The sequence below is a fragment of the Dipodomys spectabilis genome, unplaced genomic scaffold, assembly GCF_019054845.1.
Source record: "Dipodomys spectabilis isolate Male_0828 unplaced genomic scaffold, ASM1905484v1 ptg000241l, whole genome shotgun sequence".
In the NCBI taxonomy this organism is placed as follows: Eukaryota; Metazoa; Chordata; class Mammalia; order Rodentia; family Heteromyidae; genus Dipodomys; species Dipodomys spectabilis.
In genome coordinates, this window is record NW_024870918.1 from 4,862,178 (window position 1) to 4,888,850 (window position 26,673).

The following is a 26,673-nucleotide window of genomic DNA, read 5'->3' on the forward strand; positions in this document are numbered from 1 at the left end:
TTTGGTTGTCCCTTGTTTGTTCCACGGTTCCATCAGGGGATGCTCATAGCTCCCGCAGCCCAAGCCGGGCTCGGGTAACCCGGTGTGCCCACGTGGGTCAGGGCGGCCTGGATTTTTCCTTTTTGGAGACGAAGTCCACTCCACAGCCCCCCCCCCCCCATCCCCGTCCCGGGCCCCGTCAGGAAAGCCCCCCCCCCGCACCCCCTTCTCCAGACGGCCAGATGGGGGGCAGATCGGCCTCGTCCTGGCCCAGTTCACGACTTCCGCGCTCCCCCCCCCCGCTCCTGTCGCAGGGTGGGGTGAGGGGACATTGGAAAGGGGGCCCGGGTCACCTCTGGGTGGGCGGGGACCGACTCCGCACCGTCGGCGGCCGGCTCGCCGAGGCCCCGGGGACCGGACACCCGTCCCGGGCTGGGCGTGGGCCGGCGCGCGTGGGGCGGAGCGGCCGGGGGCCGGCAGGTGGGAGCGGCCGGCGGGCGCCGCGGCGCTGGCGACCGCGAGCGGTGGTTGGGCGCCGGGTGCATTTCCTTCCCTCCCCCCCCCCCCCCCCCCCCCGGGCTCGGATCCCGCCCGCGGTGCCCAGTGCGCGGCGCCCTCGGATCCGCCCGGCTCCGGGTCTCCTCCCCGCCATCGCCGGCCGCTCCGCTCCTCGCGCGTCCATGTCTCTGCCCGTGGTGCTCCCGGGCTCTTGCTGCCCGGTAGCGGGCCTTTCGGGGGGTCCTCAGTCCGGGGGTGCAGGCACGGCGGCCGCCACCGCCCAGGAGCCGCCGCTGCCCCCGTTGCGGCCGCGCTGGTCCCGGAGCGCGCGGCCGCCCCCGGCGCGGCCTCGCGGCGCCGCCGCCGCCGCCACCGCGGGGGCCGCCGGGGTTCTGGCCGCGCCGCCCGCGCTGTCCGCGCGCCGGGCCGCCGCGGGCCCCGGCCCCGGCCCCGGCCCCGGCCCCGGCCCCGCGCTGCTGCCCGCGCGCCCGCTGCTGTCGCTCGGGCTGCTGCAGCTGGTCCTGGGCTGCTGCATGGTGGCGCTCAGCTTCGGGGCGCTGTCTCTGAGCAGCTCCCCGCAGGTGAAGAACTCGTGCCCGTTCTGGGCCGGCTCTTCGGTGAGTACGGCGTGCGCACCCCGCTGGCCCCGGCCAGTGCCCCCCCTCCACCCCCCGTCCCAGGGCTGCGTTTAGGGGAGCGCACACCCCGTGAAGACTGGGGAGATGCTGAGTGTGTGGGGGAGTCAAGTTCAGGGGGGGGCGGGGAGGGAGCTGGGCACTGTCTGTCCTCAGGCTGGAGGATTTTATTGTCACCCCCCCCCCCCCACATCAAGTTATTATCATAAAACAAAGCGATCGAACTCTTGGAGAGACTGGACGCAGGATGGCATGAATGCAGATTAGATGTGCGGGATGGACGGAGTGACAAGGGACAGACAGGGCCCCCTGAACGTGCCTGGTGTTGGATGGCTGCCACTCTTCCTTGAGAAAGAGGTAATGGGAGGGTGCGTGGAACTCGCTGCCTGCTTGCACCCGGTCATTAAAAGAAAGGCCCCCCTCACTCCAGGCGAGCCCCTGGTGCCCTGGCAGACTGCTCTGCACAATCTGATTCTCAAGAAATAGAACCTGTCATTACGGAGGAGCCCTGGGAGTGTGGGGCAGGTGGCTGGAGACTTGCTCCCGACCCAGTCCTGAGCTTGTCTAGCAAGGAAGATTTATTCTCCAGAGAAGCCTAACCTCCAGCCAGCCTGCCCCAGCGTCTGTCTCTCCTACCTCCTTCCGAAGACTTCTACAAGTTGCGAGACATGCAGCCCCGTGAGGTTTGCAGGCAGCGAGAAGAGGTGGACACAGTTCTTTGGAATGATTGTAGAGGATCAGCAAAGTAAATGATAGCTATGAACTAAGGCAACCCGGTAGTATGGCAGTTGCTATAGGTTTTACAACTATCTGCAGTTGAGTCAACGTCTGTATTTTGTAGAAACTGTGCTCTTAAAGGGTCACACATTACCCAGCTCCAAAAGCAAAATTTAAGAGTGTAGGGAGCACTTATTAAACCTAGAGTAATTGCTTGAATGAAAACCTTAAGAGCAGCAGGTTCCTTGAGTTTGAATGGAAAAATTTGCACTTCCTGTGGACCAATCCACTCTTCTTTTGAAATACTTAGATGATAGACGGTCATACTGATAGCCATCTGGCCTGGGCTGTGTATGGGGAGTGAAACTCACAATTTGTGCATCAGTTGGACAAAATTCTGTCTCTGGCCTTGCCTTGGGACCTTGCCACTGTTTTCTGGAGGCTGGGTATTCCAAGCAGTGTAGGAATTAGATCCCTTTGTCTCCCTACAACACTTGCCTGGCAGCAATCAGCCAAATGGTAGCTGTGTTTTATTCCTTGGGATGCCACAGGCCAGATTCTTATGTAATTTTTAAATTATTATTCATATTTTAAAAGGAATTTGCTGTTTGTAAAATCACAGTCTATGTGTTATCAAAGATAGATAGTTTAGGACTCTCTCTCTCTCTCTCTCTCTCTCGTGCACACATGCATGGGCATGTCAGGGCTTGGGCACTGTCCCTTTTTTTGTTAAAGGCTGGCACTCTACCACTTGAGACACAGGTACGCTTCAGGCTTTTTGGTATTTAATTGGAGGTAAGAGTCTCACAGACTCCTCTGCCCAAACTGGCTTTGAACCTCAATCTTCGTAGCTCAACTTCCTGAGTAGCTAGAATAATAAGCGTGAGCGGCTAGTACTTGGCTGATTTTCTTTTTCCTCTTCTAATGTTCAAACCTGAAATCAGTTTCCTTTTGAGAATTATTTCAGAGGTAAATAAATGCTCTTAGATGTCAGCTGAACTGCAATTGGATTTGATGAAGTATAACACAAAGATTATCAGTAGGAGATGAAGGCCAGTACTCTGGGCTTGCCAGTAGACATGTCCTTATCTCTGAATTGAACCAAACAGAGAAGGAAGGAGCAGAGAAGAGCAGAGAAGGAAGCAGAGGGTTTGGAATGGGACTCTCTCTCTCTCTCTCTCTCTCCTCTCTCTCTCCTCTCTCTCTCTCTCTTTCTCTCTCTCTCTCTCTTTTCTGTCATCGGGCTTGAACTCAAGGCCTGGGCACTGCCACTCAGATCTTTCACTTAAGGCTAAGCTCTACCACTTTGAGCCACAGTACCACTTCAGTGTTCTGGTGGTTAATTGGAGATGAGAATCTTATGGACTTTCCTGCCCAGGCTGGCCTTGAACCTCAATTCTCAGATCTCAGCCTCCTGAGTAGCTAGGATCACAGGCCCAAACTACCAGCGCACTGTTCCTGGATTCTCTTTTATTATTCCTAACCCTGTAACATCTTTGTTTTGTGACATGTTCCTGACATTGATCTCAGAATCTGCAGAATCATAACAGGACCAATCGATATAACCACAGAACAAGTAAATGAGATTTAAAGAAAGTACTATAAGAATACTATGATTTTCTTGATGCCTTAGGACAAAAAAGTGTGTCATGTTTTGAATTTGTGTAGGTGAGAGAAGTTAGGTTTTTGTTTAAGGCCTTGCATTATAGAGAGTTTTAGATTTATACCAACACTACAACAAACCTATAGATAGCCCTCACTCCATTTCAAAATGGTTTCACCTCTTCTGTAACCCATCCTGAGCTCTGCTGCTGTGAGAGTTCTGGTAGCTTCCAGAAGCATGGGTGAGAATTAGGTCCAGTCCAGTTACTGTTTTGTTTTGAATCAAATCTCAGGCATCTTCTCATTCCATGTATAAATATTTCAATGTGTGCATATATTTTTTAAAGAAATGCAAATGATTAAGTTCAGGTATTTATTTTAGGCACTTCTATGCAATTGTAATTTTGAGCTTTTGTTAACAAATATTTTTTATTGTTATTATTGTTATTATTAAGGTGCTATACAGAGAGATCACTAAAACATGTCAGGTAATAAGTACACTTCTTTTTTTTTTGGGGGGGGGTCCAGTTATGGGGCCTGTACTCTGGGCCTGAGTGCTGTTCCTCAGCTCTTCAGCTCAAGGCTAGCACTCTACCACTTGAGCCACAGCGCCACTTCCGGCTTTTTTCTTTTTGCTTATGTGGTGCTGAGGAATCAAACCCAGGGCCTCATGCATGCAAGGCAAGTGCTCTACCACTGAGCCACCTTCCCAGCCCAATAAGTACAATTCTTTGTGGACAGTATTTCCCAGTTTCTCCTTCCCGTCCTTGCCCACCAGTTGAATATTTTATTTTCTCTGTACTGTATACTATCATGCCTGTATTTGTTTATCCTTTCTTCCTCCATTTCTGCATCCCATTCTCCTCACTAAAAAGACAAAAACAAACCTAAAAGCAAAGACAAATTACCACTATCACTAACAGCAAAGCCCTCTTATTTCCCTTTCCTAGAATTAATTTTGATAAATAGTATTTTAAATGTTCAGAGGAGTAAGGCCTTTGTTTTTTTGTTTTTGTTTTTTTGTCGGTCCTGAGGCCTGAACTCTGGGCCTGGGCACTGTCCCTCAGCTCTTCAGCTCAAGGCAAGTGCTCTACCACTTGAGCCACAGCGCCACTTCTGGCTTTTTTCTTTTTGCTTATGTGGTGCTGAGGAATCGAACCCAGGGCCTCATGCATGCAAGGCAAGCGCTCTACCACTGAGCCACCTTCCTAGCCCCTCAATGTATATTTTTAAATAGATCATGTAAATCTGGTGTTGGTGGCTTACTCCTATAATCCTAGCTACTCAAGAGGCTGAGACCTGAAGGTTGAAGTTTGAAGTAAATTCCAGCCAATGAAGTCCCTATGAAACTTATCTCCAATTAACCACTCAAAAACCAGAAGTGGAGCTGTGACTCAAAGTAGTAAACAGCTAGTCTTGAGCAAAAGAGCTCAGGGACAGTGTCCAGGGCCTGAGTTCAAGTCCCATGATGGACAAAAAAATAAATAAATAAACGAATAAAAAGATCATGTAAACAGCACAGAGAGATTCCAAGAAGTGAGCAAGAAGTCTTAAGTGCCCCTGGCATTTTGCATTTCATTAAGAGAAACACTGAAATATCAACACATGAGCCCATCGATCCAACACCAGCCATTGTAACTCCTCTCATACTTCAAAGCAAACTCCAGATATAACATTAAGCATTAACTACTTCAGTACAGAGTCAGGCACTGGTGGCTCATGCCTGTAACACTAGCTGTTCAGAAGGCTGAGATCTGGGGATGGCAGTTTGAAGCTCAGGCAGACAAATCTGCGAGAAGAGCTCTTATCTCCAGCCCAAAGCTAGAAGTGGAGGTGTACCAGAGTAGAGTACCAGACTTGAGTGGAAAAAGCCAAGTGGAGTTTGAGGCTGAATTCAAGCCCCAGTACTGGAATGAAACAAAACAAATATCTCAGAGTGTTTTTCTAAAAAGAAATATGGTACATTGCAAATAATTCAGATCCTTAAATTGTTTATTTTTAAACAGAGCTCAAAATTACGGCAGAAATGAAAAAAAAAACAGTATTCCTGATTTTTTTTTTAATTGTGAAAATACTGTACAGAGGGGTTACAATTACATGGGCAAGATAATGAGTACATTTCTTATCAAGCATTGTAGCCTCCTCCTTTGTTTCCCCTTCCCATCCCTTCCCATCCTCCCCCTACCCAATCCTCCCCGCACCTCCCCCACCCCCGCACCAAAGTTGTGAAGTTCGTTTTAGACATAACGACTTGTACATCTCATTGTTGCAATGGGTCCACCTGTATCCCTATTTAAACGATTTGTTTTTCCCCTTCCCCTCCACAAATTATACCAACATCAAATACAGTGAAAGCAGGGGTTATACTGTGGGGGAGGGACATACAAAGCAACAAAGAAATAATCTTATAAATGTGTTAGAAACAATCTCATGAAAGAAAAAAAAACATTTGAATACATATCTTAGGGTTCATTTCCCTAACATCACCTTATCTGACCTTTTCTGCTTGACTCAGACATGTACTAGATATTGCAAATAAGGGAAACCATGGGACCTATGTTTTCCTGATGTCTTTGATTTAGAGTTTACATGTCATGGAAGTCATCTGAGTACATTCCATAGCTTTTCAGTAAATCCAGTCATGCAACCATCATCACACTCAGTTTCAGAAATTTTTCTTTCATTTGTTTTTTTTTTGTCTTTTCTCTTTTGGTTGGAAAATTTTCGTCACCATCAAAAATTATTAGCAGTTACCCCCTTTTCTTCTTCCCCCTGCCCCAATGACTCCATCCGGGCCCTCCCTAATTGACCCCTGTCCTGTTTCTATGGACTTGTCTGTTCTGCATGGTTCATATAAATGAGCTCATCATATACTATGTGATCTTTAATGACTGACTTCTTTCACTTCCCATGTTGTCTGGGTTTACCCAATGTTGTGCCATTTATCAATAATTTATTTGTATTAATTGTGGACTGATATTTCATTGTATGACATACCACATTTATAGGGGCACCCAGAATTTCTTTGTCTTGTCTTTTCCTCCCCCCCTTTCTATTCCCATTTATCTTTTCCCTCCCTCCTCTCTTCCCTCCCTCCCTTAGCAGTGGGGCTTGAATTCAGGGTCTGCCCATGCACTACCACTGAGCCACACCTCCAGCCCCTCTTAGAATATTATGAGCACTTGAGTGGAAAAGTCAACTAAATACAATGTACTTGAGTCTATGTTTGAACACCATAGCATTCCTCATATTGCAAACTTCCAGTGACTATTGGGTACTTTGTGGTAGTAAACTGACGAATCTTGGTTTTAGAAAAAAATTGATTATGTATTTGATATGCAGTTAGGTTGCAGGACAAATATTCATTTGAAAATGCTATTTTGTTAAGCAACATAATTAAGAGACATCTCTCCTTATATGTCCCTGTACAGTCCCTCATTCTGAGCCTGAAGTTTTTGAGGTTGCCTGCATTTTCCAGAATATCAAAAAGATATTTTATCTGTTAAGAATGAACAACTCCTAAAAGAATCTTTCCCCATGCTTTTAGGTTCATATTTTCAACAGCTTGAAGGGAGTGTTTGAGCACTCTATCATTTTTTTTCCTTTATCCTTGGTTAATGACTCAATATATTATCATCCCCAAAGATCATGATACTAAGAGATGAGCCATCTTTAAAACAATCTGTAAACTGGGCGTGGTGGTGCATGCCTATAATCACAGATGAGACAGGAGAACTGAGAGTTCCAGACTGGTCTGAGGTACATAGTTAGGATCCTAGCTGAAAAGCAGACAAACCCAGAACCCTCTGCAGTGACAAAACCCGCTGCAGTAGGTAGCTGAGGGGAGATCTTCCTGTCCCTCTCCAAGCCTCCCTGTCCTGGTTCTCAGAGGAGGGTTATGTTTAATGAATATTAATTAGATCCCACTGGGATTGTGGGAGGCCCAGCCTACCACACTGGGCTAGACTTAATTAAAGACTAGAGAGAACCATCCGTTTGTTTAATGACTGTGATGACACCCATAATCCTTTGCAGCTACTTCAAGACAAGTGACTGAAAGGTGGTTATTGGATTTTTGTTCTTCTCAGAGAACTAGAATAGCCTTGATCACCGCAGGCATTTGTTTCCCTCTGCTTTAAGGCAATGATCTAAATTATGATAAACCCCTTTCTTGAGTTCATGATTTGGGAGGGGGGAAATTCTGCTTTCTTTTTTTTTGGGGGGGGGTCCGGTCGTGGGGCCTGAACTCTGGGTCTGGGCTCTGTCCCTCAGCTCTTCAGCTCAAGGCTAGCACTCTACCACTTGAGCCACAGCACCACTTCCCGCTTTTTTCTTTTTGCCTATGTGGTGCTGAGGAATCGAACCCAGGGCCTCAGGCATGCAAGGCAAGCGCTCTACCACTGAGCCACTTTCCCAGCCCCAAATTCTGCTTTCTTAAAACTTGACCCTGGTGAACTTTAACATCAGTCTTTTAATAAAGATTGCAATAATGAAACATAAAGAAAGAACAAACAGTTCAAGGATAAGATAACATAAACACTGTGAGCTCTCTATCAGCTAATAGTAAATATAAATATATACACATCAAAAGCAACTTCAGGATTTAAGCACATTTTAAGTATATTTTCTAGAGTACGTTTTCTTCATTCCCTTATTTTACTTGACAACAGGATCATGTTGATCAGTACTGCACTTTGCTTGTGTCTTTGAACTGGTTTTGCACTTCTTCTTCTTTTTTTTGTTGGGGGGGGGGTCCAGTTGTGGGGCCTGAACTCTGGGCCTGAGCGCTGTCCTTCAGCTCTTCAGCCCAAGGCTAGCGCTCTACCACTTGAGCCACAGCACCACTTCTGGATTTTTCTTTTTGCTTATGTGGTGCTGAGGAATCGAACCCAGGGCCTCAGGCATGCAAGGCAAGCACTCTACCACTGAGCCACCTTCCCAGCCCATAGTTGCACTTCTGTAAAGTGGGTGGGATGGTTCTTTCCTCAGGATTGAATTGAGAAAGTGTAAAACAGAAAACATACATGAAAGTGCCTAAAGCTGGACTCTAACACCAGATAGAATCCTGGCCATGTTTTTTTAAACACCAAGGCAATTTTCAATCAAGGTAGAACCAACAGGATGCTTTGTATTTAGGGCAACCCCCGGCCCCAACTATTGGCCAGACATGAGTGGCTCATGCCTATAATCATAGCTACTCAGGAGACTGAGATCTGAGGATTGAGGTTCAAAGCCAGTCCAGGCAGGAAAGTCCATGAGACTCTTATATCCAATTAACCACCTCAAAACCGGAAGTGACGCTGTGGCTCAAGTGGTAGAGTTTGCCTTGAGCTGAAGAGCTCAGGGATAGTGCCCAGGCCCAGAGTTCAGGCCCCATAACAAACACACACACACACACACACACACACAAAACCCCAAAACAAAAACAACCCCCCCACACAACTATCACATGTATATATATATTAGAAACAGCCAGTTGCCTACTCTTTCAGTTTTAAATGAGTTGTGCTAGAAAGGGAGAAACTCCTCTTCCCTCCTAAGCCCTTCCCTCCTGTTCAGTATCCTCCCCTCTCCTCCCCTCCCCTTCCTCCACGCTCCTTTTTCCCTCTTCCCTCCCCTCCTCTCTCTTCTTCCTCTCCCCCTCCAATCTTTCAGCTGCCATCTAAAAGCAATAGGGTAAGATAAGTTGTTGAAAGGTGGGGTTTTTTTTGGTGTGTGTGCTTATTTACAGGGTAAACATGAGATAGTAACAATTTAGGTGTTTTTTTTTTCCTTTAAAAACCTCTCTGTTTTGATACAGCAGCTTTTGACAGCAGATCCAGAACATTTTTGCCCGAAGGCATGTTTGTGGATTAGTTGAGGAAACTAGGGCAGTGGAATTATAAGCTTTTGATCTTAATGATTTGGCTTTTAAGCTGGCAAATGAAGGCACCGTTCACCATAGTGGTGGTAAGGCTCAGAGGCCTCTTTGCATTATCAGAAAGAAAAAAAAAAAAAGAAAGGAAAAGTCTCTGCTTTACTGTAATCTACAAGGAATAGGTTATGACTAAGTGAAAGGAAATTTGCTTGCAATGGCAGGATAATCATGTAGAGACGGGAGGCTGGAACATCAGTTCTTGTCCATTCACTCCAGGCAGGCTGCTCCTGGGGCTGGAAGAGGATTGTTGATGTATTTTCTCAGGCACAAGAGGAGAAAGCGTGTCCAGGCTCCCACAGTGACTCAAGCAAGCTCATCTCCTATTTCTGTCCTTCCTTCCTTCCTTCCTTCCTTCCTTCCTTCCTTCCTTCCTTCCTTCCTTCCTTCCTTCCTTCCTTCCTTCCTTCCTCCTTCCCTCTCTCCTTCCCTCCCTCCCTCCTTCCCTCCCCTCCTTTGTGATCCCTCACTGAGTTCCTCCTAGGAGCTTTTAGTGTACTCCAGCAAGTTGTACTTGCCCAGACCCTCTGGAGAGAGCCAGTCAGATGGTGTATAGGAACCAGGAAAGACCCTGGCTGAGGGCCCACTTGACTCCTTTCTTATAAAGCTCCAGCCCCGACAGGATACTCTATTTCTTTCTTTCCTTGAATTCATGATGGATTGAATTCATGAGTTCCATTCCTGCCGGAGACCAGAGGGAGCATCCGTTCCCTAGTTCTTGAATTCTTTAAAGACTCATTCCAGCCAAGTGCTAGTGGCTCCTGACTGTGATCCTAGCTACACAGGCTGAGAGATCGGGAGGATTATGATTCTAGGCCAGCCGAGGGAGAGAAGTCCTCAAGCCTCCATCTCTAAAAACACATGGCTGGAGGTAGACTAGCTCAAGTGGTAGAATGCCAGGTGAGCAGATCTAAGGTTTTGAGTGTAAACCTTAGAACGCTTCTACTAAGAAAAGGATCTCCAATGCACCACTTCCGTTCCTGCTTTCATTCCAGAGATTTCCACCCTCTTGCTTATATTTACGCTTTTCTCCTCCCCAGGCACAGGAAGTCATTGGGATCAGGGAAGCATAGCAACCGCCCTACATGAGGGAAAGGCCAATCATCTTGTGTGTAATAACGTAGGCACAGACCACACATATCACAGGGCAGGGAGCAATATCCAATTGGAAGTCAGAGGAATGCATGGATACCGTGCCTGGTGAATGGAGCTTCAGAAAAGGAGGATGGGGGGGCTGGAAAGGTGGCTCAGTGGTAGGGCGCTTGCCTTGCATGCCTGAGGCCCGGGGTTCGATTCCTCAGCACCACATAAGCAAGAAAAAAGCCGGAAGTGGCGCTGTGGCTCAAGTGGTAGAGCTTGCTGCGGGGCTCAGGGATGCAATTTCCTACAGCCCCAGTTTCCCACAGCAAGGAAACAGCAGTTCTTACAGTGATGATGGGGATTTGTCATCCAGTCCCTGAATTTGGCATATATCTCGACTCTTTCATTGAATCGTGCTTTGTCCACTTTATATTTCTCTCCACCAATATCACAAGCATCATTGTCACTATACTTTGAGATTATTAATATTTGTATCTGCCATATACATTTTATGCATAAAATAATTACATGGTATTATATGTTATACAACCTGTATCATACATAATTATTACATGTAATTATTATATGTAATATAATTATTATATGTAATATAATAGAGCTATATAAAATATAAATTTGTGCTGCTACTGGGACTTGAACTTTGGGTCTCTTGCTCTTGGTTGGCTTTTTTTTTTTTTTTGCTGGTGCTATGGCTTGAACTTAGGGTGTGGGAGCTGTTGTTGAGCCTCTTTGTGCTCAAGGCTAGTGCTCTACCACTTGAGCCACAGCATCACTTCTGGCTTTTTCTGAGTAGTTTCTTGGAGATCAGAGTGGCACAACTTTCCTGTGTGGGCTGGCTTTGAACCACAATCCTCAGATCTCAACCTCTAGAGTAGCTGGGATTATAGGTGTGAGCCACTAGCACCCGGCTTTGCTTGGCTTCTTTGCTTAAGGCTGCCACATAGTACTTGAGCCACACTGCTACTCCTCATTTTATACATATTAAAAAAAAAAACACATTTTCTGGGATTTGTTCTTAGTACATGTTGACAAAATATCACTCCTCAAGGAAGAAATAAAGAGTATGGCTTATTTTGTTTTTGGTCTCAGAGGCCCTTTATTTGAAATAACACTAACATCTGTCATAATCTATTACAATAAAAATATAAACACCTTTTACCTTAACTCCATTCTTCATACTTTATCCACCTGTTCAATAGAAATAAAAGCTCTTTTTTTTCCTGTGTTACTGGGTTTGCATTCAGGGCCTTGTCCTTGTTAGGCAGGTGCTCTGTCCTGTTGAGCCATGCCTTCAGCCCAGAGCACTTGTTTTGAAAGATATCTGTCCTTGGATATTTACTCAGCATTGTTTGTGAAGGGAAAACTAGAAATGAGTGAGTTTCATGAATATAGAAATGACTGAATGCGTGGTGTAGAGCCACATAATGAGGTGTTCTGCTACCATTTAGCTGACATGAATCACAGCTAATACAAGGCCTCAAAGAGATTTCCCTGAACTATTTATTGGCCAAGAAAAAGAGGAAGCAAGAACAGTGTACATTTTATGATACATTTTTTCTTTTGTAGAAATCACACTCCTGTGCCTATGAATACATACTCATCCCAGTAGGGGTATTTGTAGATAAGAATTTGAAGAGCAAATACTGGGTGCTGGTGGCACATGCCTGTAATCCTAGCTACTCAAGAGGCTGAGACCTGAGGATTGAGACTCTAAGCCAGCCCAGGCAGGAAAGTCTGTGAGACTCTTATCTCCAGTTAACCAGCAAGAAGGTAGAGGTGGAGGTGTGGCTCAAGGGGTAGAGTGTCAGCCTTGAGTAAAAAAGCCAAACAAGAGCATGAAGTCCCGAGGTCTAGCTCTAGTGACACACACACTTGAGGATTTAGACAGCATCTATGTACATAGCGGAATGTGTAGATGTACAAAACTGTGAACCTGGAAAAGATGGGTAGATGGGGGATGTGTAGAGTACAGCTTAGACTATTTTATGGGATTTTACATTGGGAGCTGGACATTTCATGGTAATAACACTGTTTGAATGGCCAAAGTAGTTCTCCATAAAGCTGAACCCCAGGGGTCTATATTCAGAGACGCTGGTAACAAACACCAATGAATAATTCAAATCAACAGTTATCGCAGGCAGTGTGTGTTTCCCTCCAGAGCAGTGAAATTTTCAGCTCTGTGTTCACAGAAGCCACGTGCATTGTCTCGGCCAAGTCGAGTGGGCCGCAGGGTGGGTGGATGGGTGAGTAGCCCCTGTGTGTGCACACACACACACTCATTCATCTATGCACACACACTCATTCATCTATGCACACACACACACACACACACACACACACACACACACGCCTCCTACTATATGCTTGCTGGGTCTTAGAGTTCTGAGCAATCCCTCCACACAATGGGGGGTCAAGGTTTGTACTCAAAGAGACCTCAGAGATGGTTTCCTTCACTTATGATACATTTCTCAGGAAACCAGAGTTGAGGGCCAAAGATGGGGAATGATGAGACCAAGGTCCGAGCACTCACTCTGGGAAGCTGGCCTGGGGGAGGGATGGTCTGGCCTGGGTCTCAAGGCTCTGTGTGAAGAACTAGAGACAGCCCCCACACGTGGAGAGGGACACAGCCTCTGGGTGTTTAGCGGCAGAGGTTGCTGGGGGAACCGGAGGTGGCATCCTGTTAGAGGTAAGCGGACTGCAGCGGTACAGTGCCTGGGAGACAGATAAGAAGACATTTAGGCCCAGACCCATAACGAGAAGTCAGCTGCCTGCCTGTCCACGTGTGGGTTTGGTCTTTGCTACTGAGAGGCAGATCTGTTCCCTCCCTGATGTGGTGCTGTGAGTGATGGGCCCTCTGCTTTGTGGGCACGTGTGGTTTGTAGTTAATAAGCAGAGATGGTAAGCTGGCATGTGGGAGGGATCTTGGCAAGAAAAAGTACCATCAAAGAGACCCTAGCCCAACTGCATTCAGCAGACACTGGTGACCAGGGTAAAATGTGCCCCCAGGACACACCTTGGATGGCTGTGCCTGGGCCTGAGGAATTCCTTTGATTCATCTCTTCTCTTTTCTTCCTCCCTCCTCCTCCTCCTCCTCTTTCTCCTCCTCCTCGTTCTTTCTTCCAGTTCTGGGGCTTCAGGGCCTAGGCATTGCCCCTTAGCTTCTTTTGCTCAAGGCTGGCACTCTACCATTTGAGCCACAGTGCCACTTCTGGCCTTTTCTGTTTATGTGTCCTGAGCAATCGAACCCAGGGCTTTATGCACTCTACCACTAACTAAGCCACATTCCCTAGCCCTCCTCCCCCACCTCTCTCTCTCCTTCCTTCCTTCCTCCCTCCCTCCCTCCCTTCCTTCCTTCCTTCCTTCCTTCCTTCCTTCCTTCCTTCCTTCTTTCTTTTTTCTTTCTTTCTTTCCTTCTTTTGTGATATTCACAGGGGTTACCATTTCATAAGTCAAGTGATGAATACATTTTTTTGGTCAGTTGTGAGGCTTGAACTCAGGGGTGCTGTCCCTGAGCTCTTTTATTCAAGGCTAGTGCTCTACCACTTTGAGCCATAGCACCACTAAGAGTTTTCTGGTGGTTAATTGGAGGTAAGACTCTCATGGACTTTCCTACCTGAGCAGGCTTTGAATTGCTATCCTCAGATCTCAGCTTCCTGAGTAGCTAGGATTACAGGTGTGAGCCACTGCTGCCTAGATAATCTTCTTCTTTTTTCTTACAGGTAATTCTGTCCGGGATCATAGGGTTAACCACTTGGAAAAGACCTATGATTCTTCTGGTATGTACCTACCTTAGAACTTACGCTGTATAGAATGTGCTGTGTTGGAAGTCTGTAGGAATGAGACATTACAAAAGGGCTTCGGCTTCCTTGCTAACTAAATAAATAGCTAATGATGGGCAACATCAAAGACAGATGTTTGGAGGATCATCACAGAAGATGATAATTTTGCTGGTTTTCTGCTTGGCTGTAAACTTCTTTTTTTAAACTAAGTCTTTTATTGTGAAAATACTGTACAGAGGGGTTACAGTTACATGAGCAAGGTAATGAGTACATTTCTTATCAAGCATTGTTGCTTCCTCCTTTGTTTTTCCCCTACCATCCCTTCCCTCCCATCTCCACAACTACCCTGCCCTGCCCCCCCCCAATTGCAAAGTTCATTTTTTGACATAGCATCTTGTACATCTCATTGTTGCAGTGGGTCCACCTGTATCATTATTTAAACTATTTGTTTTTTCCCTTCCCCTCCCTAAATTATATCAACAACAAATACAGTGAAAACAGGGGTTATACCATGGGGGAGGGACATCCAAAGCAACAAAAAAATCACATGGTACCTTATAAGTACATTAGAAACAATGCAAGAAAGAAAAAAAAAAAAAACACTTGTGTCCTTATTTTGGGATTCATTTTGCTTAACATCATCTTATCTGAGCTTTTCTGCTTGTCTCAGACATATACTAGTTATTGTAAATAAAGGAAACCATGGGACCTATGTTTCTTTGGGCCTGGCTTACTTCACTTAATGTAATTTTTTCCAAGTCTTTCCATTTCTAACAAAAGGGGCAATGTCATTCTTTCTGATGGAGGCATAGAATTCCATTGTGTATATATACCACATTTTCTTGATCCATTCATCTACTGAGGGGCATCTAGGTTGTTTTCATATCTTAGCTATGGTAAATAATGCTGCAATAAACATAGTTGTGCTGGTAGCTTTAGTATGGTCTTGTTTGTGATCATTCAGGTAAATGCCCAAAAGTGGGATTGCTGGGTCATAGGGGAACTCTATGTGGAGTCTTTTGAGGAACCTCCATACTGCTTTCCAAAGTGGTTGAACAAGTTTACACTCCCACCAACAATGCAGTAGGGTTCCCTTCTGTCCACATCCCCTCCAGCATCTGTTGTTATTAGAGTTCTTGATTTTAGCCATTCTAACTGGGATGAGGTGGTATCTCAGTGTTGTTTTGATTTGCATTTCTTTTATGGCTAGGGATGTTGAGTATTTCTTCATGTGTCTATTGGCCATCCTTCTTTCCTCTTCAGAGAAGTTTCTCTTTAAGTCTTTAGCCCACTTATTTATTGGGCAGTTGTTTCTTTGAGGATTTTTTGTTGGGGGATTTAATTTTTTGAGTTCCAGGTATATTTTAGATATGAGACCCTTGTCTGTTTTATGGCTAGTGAAGATCTTCTCCCAATCTGTGGGTTTTCTATTGATCTTGCTAGCTATGTCCTTTGCCATGCAGAAGCTCTGCAATTTCATGCAATCCCATTTGTCCAACCTTTCTTTGATTTGTTGTGTTTCTGGGTCTCTATTAAGAAAATTTGGAAAAAAAAAAAGAAAATTTGGGCCTGTGACAAGGAGACATATGGTTTCTCCTATTCCATCCTGTAATGTTTTCAGGATGTCTGCTTTGACTCTGAGGTCTTTGATCCATTTGGAATTGATTCTGGTGCAGGGTGATATATAAAGATCTAGCTTTAGTTTTCTACAAGTGATTAACCAATTTTGCCAGTACCATTTACTGAAGAGGCTGTCTTTCTTCCATTCTATTTTTTTTTAGCTCCCTTATCAAAGAGTAGGTGGCTATAGGTTGACTGTAAACTTCTTACATGCCTTCAGTGCTACACATTGTGTCTGTACTATTTAAACAGGTACCACAGTGAAAGGAATAAACCACCAGCTTCAAAAATTACTAGCTTAGGAAGTAAAGCTGTTAATCAAGTTGTAGAGCACTAAAGAACTCAGGGACAGACGCCTAAGCCCTGAGTTCAATCCCCAGGACTAAAAAAAAAGAAAAGAAAAAACAAGAAAAAAACTTACTAGTTTAGAGCTGACTTTGTTTAGCTAGACTGTTCAACTGTTTCCCACCTTCCATGTTCTTCTTTTTCTCCATTAATCTTTTGAAGCAAGTCTTGTCTATTAATCTCAAATATATGACTTTTTAAATTGTTAGTATGTTTTGGTTAGACAACCTCAGAATTTTGTTACTTAGCAAATGCTATTGTTTCTTTGGCACCTACCATCAATATACATATTTACTTGTGACTTTCTCCTTCTTTTATTCTTACTGAGATAAAATTCATATTACAGAAGGAATCACTTCTTTTTTTTATTTTAATTTAATTTAATTTAATTTGTGAACGTACTGTACAGAGGGGTTACAATTACATGGGCAGGATAATGCGTACATTTCTTACCAAGCATTGCAGCCTCCTCCTTTGGTTTACCCTTCACATCCCTTCCCAGCCTCCCCCCAATCCCAATCCTTCTCCTTCCCCCCCTTCCCTGCCTCCCCCCCCCCCCCCCCGCACCGACGTTGTAAAGCTCGTTTTGGACATGACAACTTGTAAGAAGGAATCACTTCTAAGTGTATAATTCAGTGGCATTTAGAACATTCCCAATATTTATTCTTTGTTATTATTTGTGGGTTTGATTCAGTGACTACTGTAATAAATAATAGAATCTATTTTACAATATTTTATGATAAAATAGTCTTTGAAAGTCCATTTGAATTGAAAGCTACTTACAGTTTTTTTTTCTTTTATGTGCTGGTACTGGGGCTCACACCCTGTGTTCTTGCTTGGCTGTTTGGCTCAGGCTGGTGCAACTTTTAGCTTTTTGCTGGTTAATTGGCAATGAGAGTTTCTTGGGTTTGTCTGCCTAGGCTGGCTGGCTTCTCAGATCTCAGCCTCCTGAGTAGCTAGGATTCCAGGTGTGAGTCACTGGTGTCTAGCTTACTTCCAACATTTTTCTCTGTATAATACCTCTTCTTATTTTTCTCTCATCTGCCTGGAAATTGAATTAAATTACAATTATTTTCTAAAGTCATTCACATATATAAATATAATGTCATTCATATATATATTTCTATATTTCATAGTTCACCTCAAACAGACCACAGTTCACTAGGAAGTGATAGTAAGTAGAAAAATCTCTTAAATTCTTAGGTTCCAGGAGAAGCAGAGTCTTGGGCAGTCTTTGGAAGTTTGAGTCAAAGAACCCGCTATTGCCTTGATGGTCCTCAAGCCCTAGCATTTTTTCATATATGTAAGGTGATGTGGAGAGCAGTTTATAGCTCTATCACTCATTGAACCTAGTGATGCTCCCTGAATGTATTTGGAAGATGTAAGTCATCAGTGTAACATTCTACTATATTATGTAGCAGGTTGAAGATAAACTGTCAGTGGGCTTTGTAGCCTGTTCTTGTGGATGGGCTTTTGGCCTATGTTGTGCATGGGCCTTGTGTTGTAATATCTGAGGTGTATTTCCCTTCATGCTTTGGTTTTCTGGTATGTTATTAGAGATAAGAGCATCACAGACTTTCCTGCATGGCTGGCTTTGAACTGTGATTGTCAGATCTCAGCCTTCTGAGTAGCTAAGATTACAGGTATGAGCCACCAGCACCCAACTCTCCTTCTTTCCTTCCTTTCTCTTTTTCTTTCTTTCTCTTTCCTTCTTTCTTTTTCCTTTCTCTCTTTCCCTATCTTCCTCCCTCCCTCCCTCCCCTCCTTCCTCCCTCCCTCCTTCCTTCCTTTCTTTTTTCTTCCTTTCTTCCTTCCTCCCTTTCTTTCTTTCTTTCTTTCTTCCTTCCTTCCTTCCTTCCTTCCTTCCTTCCTTCCTTCCTTCTGAGAGTGGGACACAAACTCAGTATTTGATGATTTCACTCACTGGCAGGCACCCTTCCACCTGAGCCACGCCTCTGACCCCTACTCCACTGTTTAGAATGAGACTCTGCAGAAAAAGTTTGGATGGCTCTCAAAGATCATACAGTCTAGATACAAGACTCACCTTTGTAGTATCTTTTCCTATTCATTCAACATTAAAATGCATGTGTTTAAATTGAGTTAAAATAAGAAAATGTCTCATGATATTTGTACTCTGACAATTCCAAAGGATGAAGATATCATAAGCATGTGTTCCAGATTTCCAGATCGATTTTAAGAAAGTCTGCCTTCTAGACCTCTCCCTCCCCCTCCCCTTCTCCTGTATCATGGTTTGAACTCTGGTCCTCAGGCTTGCTAAGCTAATACTTGACCATTTGAGCCACTTCTTCAAGCTGACTCTTTGTTGTGTAATTGGAAATTCTCAGACTTTTCAGCCAGGGCTGGCTTTGAACCTTGATCTTCCAGATCTCAGCCTCTTGAATAGCTAGGATTACAGGTGTGAACCACTGATGTACAGCCAAGACAACTCTTTCTTCCTTTTCTTTGGCAACAGTGGGGTTTGAATTCAGGGCCTTGTACCTCTAGGAAGGTGCTCTACCCCTTGAGACAAACCCTCAGCCCCTTCTATTTTCAGTTACTTTTTGGATAGAGTTTTGAAATTCTGCACAGACCCACCTGAACCATGATTCTTTCATGTACACCTCCTGCTGTAGCTGGGATGACAGCTGTGCGCCAACACACCTGCTTACTGGTTGAGATAGAAGTCTCATGAATTCTTTTTGTCTGGGCTGGCCTAGAACTGCTGCCCTCTCAATCCCTTTTTGATTTTTTTTTTTTAAGAAAGTGCTATTATAAAGGTGATGAATAGAGGGGTTATTGTTTCATAAGTCAGGTGATGAGTGCATTTCTTTTTTTTTTTTTTTTTTGGGTCCGGTCATGGGGCCTGAACTCTGGGCCTGGGCGCTGTCCCTCAGCTCTTCAGCTCAAGGCTAGCGCTCTACCACTTGAGCCACAGTGCCACTTCCAGCTTTTATTCTTTTTGCTTATGTGGTGCTGAGGAATCGAACCCAGGACCTCAGGCATGCAAGGCAAGCGCTCTACCACTGAGCCACCTTCCCAGCCCCCGAGTACATTTCTTTTTGAACAATGTCACCCTTCCTTCCCTCTCTCCTAGTGACCACCCCATCCCTACCCACAAGTTGTACAGTTCACTTTCAACATAGTGTCTATCGAGGCCCACTGCTGCCTTTGCTCACCCTTTGTCCCTGTGTTTCTGTGAGACTGATTCTTAATGATCTAACCTTATAACATGTACCCAAAGCTTCATTATGTGAAACAATAATAGAATTGTGTGATAGGATGAAGGAAACTGGATGTGCCAGTCTGAAGCTCCTAATTTATCCCGTTAGGAGCTATATAACTGCGGTTGGAGGCGTGGCTCCATTGGTAGAGTGCTAGCCAATGATCAAAAGTGGCAGGTACAGAGTTCAAGTCCTAGGCTTGGATCAAAAGAAAGAAAGAAAGGAAAAAAGAAAGAAAAAGCAAGCCAGCAAGCTGTATAACTGTTCAAGCCAATCACTGTAACCCATCTTAGTTTGCTTTTCTGTACTAAGGAGAATAATTGAATGACACCAGGGGTGGTTTTACCCTACCCTGTCTTGGTGAACGAGCCTTCCTTTCTTCCTTCTTTCTCCCTCCTTCCCCCCTCTCTCTTCCTTCTTTGTTGTCCAGTTTTCTCTCAGCGACCCCAAGTTTGGAGTGTGTGTCGGTCCCCTATTTGTGGGGAGGCCCCCTGGCATAGGAGAAGCCAGCCGGCCCTGTGGGCTGGATCCATGATCTGCAGACATGGGCATGCCAGGTTAGAGTTGCAGTCCTTTTCTCCTTCCCCTCCCTCCCTGTACTGTGTGAGCAGGGACTTTCTGCCCCTAGCTGGTTGCCTGCTGGCTCTTTCTGGCTCTCCATCAGCCCGCACTTCCCAACAAAGACCTTCACCAATTACCCTAATGATGGAAGATTCCGGCCCCAGGAACTGATGAGCTCATTATTGCAGCACTGAATCCCTTGGCTTCCCTGCCTCGGAGCAGCCAGTATTCTCATCCTTTGCTCTGTGTGTCTCTGCGGTGCTGGTGAGCGCAGGGCAGGGAGGGGCTGTGTCTGCCCACCTTGTAGCTCCTGGCTTCATTTTCCACACAGTGTCCAGTGAGTACCACTGTTGCGTTTGTTCACCTTCCCCCCATTTCTGGGTCCCCTCTTCCATTCCCCAAGACAGATCAATGAACAAACAAGACATAAAGAAAAGAAAACAGAAAACAGCAACAAAGAAAAACCCTCTTGTTTCCATATCCTGGAGTTTATTTCTATTGACATTACTTTATAATCAGAGGCAAATAATGTCTTTGTGTTCCTCTCCTAACAGTGTCCCTCTTTGGTCTCTCTGTGTGTGAATGCTGAAGCATGTCTGGCTTTTGAGAGGCCCTGCTGTCCTTACCTGTGTTGCTGGATGTGAATGTTCTAGAATACATGCACAGTCCTTGTGAGAACCTATTGCTTCTGGTTGTCTCTTGTGAGCGTCGCTGTTGGACTCAGCAGGATAGTGTATTGGTTTGAACAAAGGAACGTCAGGTTGACCTAGTTCCTTTGGCTTCAAGTGTTCATGGAAATTCAGAGTGTAAAGTGTAAAGCTCCATTCACTTGAGTTCATTCCCATGTGTGAGACTCCAGATCTAGTCTTTTCCATAAAGAGTTAACATGTCTGTTTTGAAAAGAATGTTCTGATGTTTTTCTAGACATCATTCCTTTGTCCTTCTAATAAAGGGTTTCGTGAGTGGTCAGAAGTCACAGACTCAGTGTCAGAAATGGCTCTCAACGGTGGTGACTCAGTTGAAAATGTAATGGTCTTAATAAGATGATTTCTTCGCAGTGTGTGTGTGTGTGTGTGTGTGCGCGCGCGCGTGCATACGCACCTCAGTACTGGGGCTTGAACTTGGGGCCTGGATGCTGTAGCTGAGCTTTTTCATTCGAGGCTGGTGCTCTACCATTTGAGTAGCAGCTCAAATTCTGGCTTTTTCCTGGTTAATTGTAGGTAAAAGTCTCACGAACTTTCCTGCCCAAGCTGGCTTTGAACTGTGAGTCTCGGATCTCAGCTTCATGAGAAGCTAGGATCACAAGTGTGAGCCACTGATAACTGGGAAGATGGTTTCCTTTGGTGGAGCGTTCAGTGCAAGTCCAGCTAACTCTCTGCCTAGAATTTTGGTTGCTTATATTGTGGCACTTTAAGGTGTTTCATTGTTTTATTTTTCTTGTTAGTCTGGAACAGATGGGATGGATATGACCTTCCGACTAAAAAGAAGACAGCTGTGTTCCTTTGCTTGAAGACTGAAGGCTCCTCTGGTGGAGCTCTGTGTCTCGTGTGCTTTATCCCCACTCACGAGCCCTTTTCTTTGCACCCAGACTAAGAAGGGAAGAGAACAGGTGCACATGGCTGCTTTGAAACTCATCCTTCAGTTTCTCACCTAACTTTAAGATGATAATATTTACGATAAAACTTCAGTACCCAAAGAGAGTTAAAAATGATTTAAGGTAAATACTTTGGCCGCATTGTTGTTGTTGTTGTTGTTGGTCATGAGGCTGGAGTTCAGGGGCCTGGGTACGGTCATTGAGCTTTTGCACTCAAGGCTAGCGCTCTACCACTTTGAGCCATGGTGCCATTTCCACCTTTTTGGTAGTTAATTGGAGATAAGCGTCTCATAGACTTTCCTGCCTGGGCTGGCTTTGAACCACAGTCTTCAAATATCAGCCTCCTAAATAGCTAAGATTACTAGCCTTTTTTTTTTTTTTTTTTTTGATGCTAGTCCTGGAGTTTGAACTCAGGATCAGGGCATTGTTCCTGAGCTTCTTTTGCTCAAAGCTAGCATGCTACCATTTGAGCCATAGCTTCACTTCTATTTTTTTGTTTGTTTGTTTATTGGAGATAAGGATCTCATGGGCTTTTCTACCTGGGCTGGTTTTGAACGCGATTCTTGAATCTCAGCCTCTCGAGTAGCTAAGATTACAGGCATGAGCTACTGGTACTTGGTGGTTTTGTTGTTCTTGTTTTAGCTGACTGTATCTTAGAGAGAGAGTCATGAAACACACTAACCCTTGTCCAAAGAAGTTGGACTTAGCCCTACCAGAGGGACACTTAGAGATAGCTTAGTTATTCTGCAGGATAGATGGTGATGCTCACTTTCCTTGTGGCAGGAAGGATGAGACATGTCACTTGAGGAATGGGGTGTTTCCAGGATGAGCTCTGAGGCTCTTTGGCCTTGTGCAGTGCTCGTCTGTCAAGTTTGTCTTCTGGCTGTCCGTGATTTGGAATGAGCCTGATTGATAGATGCTGGAACCCAGATGTTAATGCTATTATAATGCCATTGACTATCAGGTAATCTTGGGGAAATCTCTTGATTCTCCAATGAATGGCTTAGATCAGAGTAATTTTTAAGACTCCTTCTAGCTCACATATTATAGAGCTTCCCAGAACCCTTTCTAGAACCCTTGATGTTAGTTTAATGTCAGGTGGGCATTTCAACAGGTCATATAACCTCCTGTGTATAAGCTGGGATACTATGATTATTTCACTGTGTTTGGTGATGTTGTTTTCCCCTTGGGGATATTGGGATTGAACTTAGGACCTTGGGCTTTTGGGCAGACACTCTATCACCTGCTTCTCAGGTGCATGCCACCACACCACACCTGGATGAGTGGTGGAGATGCAGCTCTCACTAGCTTTTGGGCTGGCCTTAAACTGAAGTCCTCTACTCCCTCTGCATTCTGAGGAGCTGGGATTATAGGCATGAGCCAATGCCTCTAACTCACGATTTTTGAAGGCCTGCTGATTGGGCATGGTGATATACACTATAATCTCAGCTACGCAGGAGGCTGAGATAGGAAGTTTTCAAATTTGAGGACAGACTTGACAACTTAGCAAGACCTTGTCTCTAAATAAATTCAAAAAGGCTAGAGATGTAACTCCGTGGTAGTTCTCTCGTCTAGTAGATCCTGGATTCAGTCCCCAGTACTTGGGAGTAAAGAAAGAAAAGAAAGGAAGGAGGGAGGGAGGAAGGCAGTGAGTAAAGGAGTGAGGGAAAAAAGGATGGCTGTTCCCTTTGGGATTATTATGGTACATTTTTCTATAGCTGTAATGCATAAGAATTCACCAGCTATGTTCACATGCCTGTTTTTAAGGGGATATTACTTAGCTCAGGAATGAGCTAGCTTGTCGAATCCTCCACCAGATGAACTGCTATTAGAACGTGAGGTTTGGTTCCACTGCAATTCTTCTCCCATGAGCTCTTCTATATGGCTCTCCTTCATGAACGTATTGGTAAGTCCTTCACCTGGGGCTGACGCTAGATGATTTTTGGTCAAAAGCGTAAGTTAAAAGAACTTTCTCTAACTTTTGATCACCCAGTTCTTTTTCAAGTTTTGAATTGACAAAGGATTTGGCAGTTTTTATCCTTTACTCCAGAGAGCTTGGCAGAAATGAATCAAGACAGTATAATGTCCAGTTTAAGGAAATGATAGAATCAGCTCTCTTACTTGTACAATGAGAATACATATGTCCAGCTTATAAGGAGGAACAAAAAAACCCCCCCATAAGTTCATGTGAAGCTATGAAATGTAAACTAGGCTCTCATGCTAGCTAGCAAACACACACAAAATCATCCATTGAGAAAATCTCCAAGAGATCTGTTTCTTCCTTAACATGTCACTAAGTAACCCATCGCATGAAACATGCATTTAGGTGTTGTCAAGGGTCCCAGGTGGGATTCAGGCTCAGTATGACCCAGTAGAACTTTTGTTTCCCAGCTCTGATCACGATTAGGAAGTAGGTCCTAGCTTAACATAGTGACTCATGTCTGTGATCCCAACATTCAGGAGGCTAAGACAGGAGGATTGCCAAGTTCAAAGCCAGCCAGAGTTACATAGTGATGTTGTCTCGCCACCTCCGCTTCCCCCCCACCCCCACCAAAAGAGAAAAGAAAGAAAAGAAAAGAAAATGGAAAACACTTGTGGGTTGTTTATCACTAGGCTGAATCCAGACCTTGTTTTGCCAAGAGACCCAAGGTTGGGTATGTCCTAGTTGAGTTTGGTACCAAGCTGAGTTTGGTAGCAAAAAGTAATTGCCTAAACTCATAAGTTATCTTTTAGTTAAGTGGTAGAATGAAAATGAACCCCAGACCAATTTCTGCTATACATACATTAGCCACTAGACCCCACCCCCACCCCAGAGTTCTTCATTGTGTCCATTCTGAAACTTTGAAAGGACAGAGAGCAGAGATACATATCAGGCCATAGAACAGTTTTATGAACAATGGGTTTCACACCCACTAGCCTGGCATACCACGGTTAATTATCCGTTCATCAAGCATAGCTAAGTTTTGTACACCTTACGTCAGTAAGAGAGAACATTTTGCCAGAGGTTTCTAGAAAGGGTGAGTCAAACTGAGGATATTTGTAGGGTTTTAGGGCTCTTGGCTGCATGCCTGGAAGGTTTGTCTTCCAAGATAATGAAATGGTTGGGGGCTGGGAAGGTGGCTCAGTGGTAGAGCGCTTGCCTTGCATGCATGAGGCCCTGGGTTTGATTCCTTAGCACCACATAAGCAGAAAAAGCCGGAAGTAGCACCGTGGCTCAAGTGGTAGAGCGCTAGCCTTGAGCTGGAGAGCTGAGGGACAGCGCCCTGGCCCAGAGTTCAGGCCCCATGACCAGCAAAAAAAATAAAATTAAAAAAATTAAAAAAAAAAGAAATGGTTGGGATTGAGCAGAATTCAACTATGCCAGAATAGCTGTGGACTGGGAGCTCAGGAAGAGAAAGGTCTGGAACGTATGCACACACACACACACACACACACACACACACACACACACACACACACACACACACACACAAACGCCCTCCTAAAAACTGAACTGTCCTTTGGGAATCAGCTTGTGTTTGCAGTTACAACATGGAAATTTCTGGAAGGTCAGTCAAGAAATTGTAGGGAACTATTCTGCTGAGTGTATGGGAAGGAGGGGGACTTGCTCATTTGTTTGGTGTAGTTGCTGATTGAAGGGATCTTCAGCTTGCTGTGGTTTGATTTGGGGGTTCCTCAGCATCTACAGTGTCTGTACTCATTTTGGGGTCTACCTATGTGTTTGTGTGAATCTTGTGAGAGCCAGGGCCTTGCCTTGATTGTATACTTCTGAGTCTAGCCATAGGGTTGAACCCATGACCTCCACCCTCTGCCTGGGTCTCTGTAGCTCAGCTGGCCATGCAGAGTAGTTCAGGGCTGCTGGGCTGATGGGCTGGTGACCTGGGACCTGGTTTTCCTGTGACCTTGGGAGAGATTCCAGCACTCAGTTTTCTTGGCTCCACCTGCAACGCCCGGAGCCTGGCTCTCCTGGATTCTGTGAGCCACTTGATAGCCTGGCAAGAAATTCCTTTTCTGCATAACTAGCTGAGCTGCTTTCTCTCGTTCCAACCATGATTGTTACAGGACTATAGTAGGGCTGTGTTCCTCTGCTCTTCCCCCTCCTCTCCTCCCTCCCAGCCATGAATGAAATAATTCCTTATGGTAACACTGTTTGATTGATTGATTGATTTTTGCCAGTCTTAGGGCTTGAACTCTGGGCCTGGGTGCTGTCCCAGAGCTTCTTTTGCTCAAGGCTAGCATTCTACCACTTGAGCCACAGCGCCACTTCCAGCTTTTTCTGTTTATGTGATACTGAGGAATTGAACCCAGGGCTTCATGCATGTGAGGCAAGCACTCTACCACTAAGCCTCATTCCCAGCCCTCCTTATGGTAACTTTTAAAATCTAGAATGAGCTTCATTTTTAAATATATGGGCACTTACGACAACTCAGTGGAAGGAGAAGAATCTCAGTAAGTGCTTGGTCTGGATAGACAAGTAGCAAGTACCTGGCCTGGGTGGAAGCGTTGGGTAGAGGGCTTTGGAGTCAGGCTTTGGAGTCAGGTGTTAGGACCTGGGCCATGGTGGAATGAGATCTATCTTATTAGCTTAACATGTGATAAGGATGCCACAGAGCTGCCTGGCAGAGGGGAGCCTTTAGTGAAGAGAAAAGGATGATTTCTTTCTTTCTTTCTTTCTTTCTTTCTTTCTTTCTTTCTTTCTTTCTTTCTTTCCTTCTTTCTTTCTTTCTTTCTTTCTTTCTTTCTTTCTCTCTTTCTTTCTTTCTCTCTTTCTTTCTTTTTTGTTTGTATTTAGGCTTGAACTCAGGGCCTGGGCCCTGTCCCTGAGAGATTTTGCTCAAGGCTAGCACTCTGTCACTTTGAACCACAGCTCTACTTCCAGTTTTCTGGTGGTTCGTTGGAGATAAGGGTCTCACAGCCTTTCCTGCCTGGGCTGGCTTTGAACAAAAATCCTGACATCTCGGCCTCCCAAGTAGTTAGGATTATAGGCCTGAGCCATCAGTGCCTGACAGGAAAAGATGATTTCTAAATGGATTGTATTAGCACATATTCTGCTCTTCAAAGGAGTGGGGAAAGTTGAGGATTGGAAATCTAGGCTAGACCCAGATCT

At 45.0% G+C, this 26,673-nt stretch overlaps 1 protein-coding gene across 1 annotated transcript in view; it reads left to right on the top strand.

The window, feature by feature from the left end:
• The first annotated feature begins 527 nt into the window (after positions 1 to 527).
• The window catches only part of Fam189a2 (family with sequence similarity 189 member A2), a 56,897-nt gene continuing 30,751 nt past the window's right edge, over positions 528 to 26,673 (top strand). The window contains exons 1-2 of the mRNA XM_042699399.1: positions 528 to 1,094; positions 14,166 to 14,222. Coding sequence (XP_042555333.1) covers positions 660 to 1,094; positions 14,166 to 14,222 — 492 coding nt within the window. The 5' untranslated portion in view covers positions 528 to 659. The remainder of the gene's footprint in view (positions 1,095 to 14,165; positions 14,223 to 26,673) is intronic.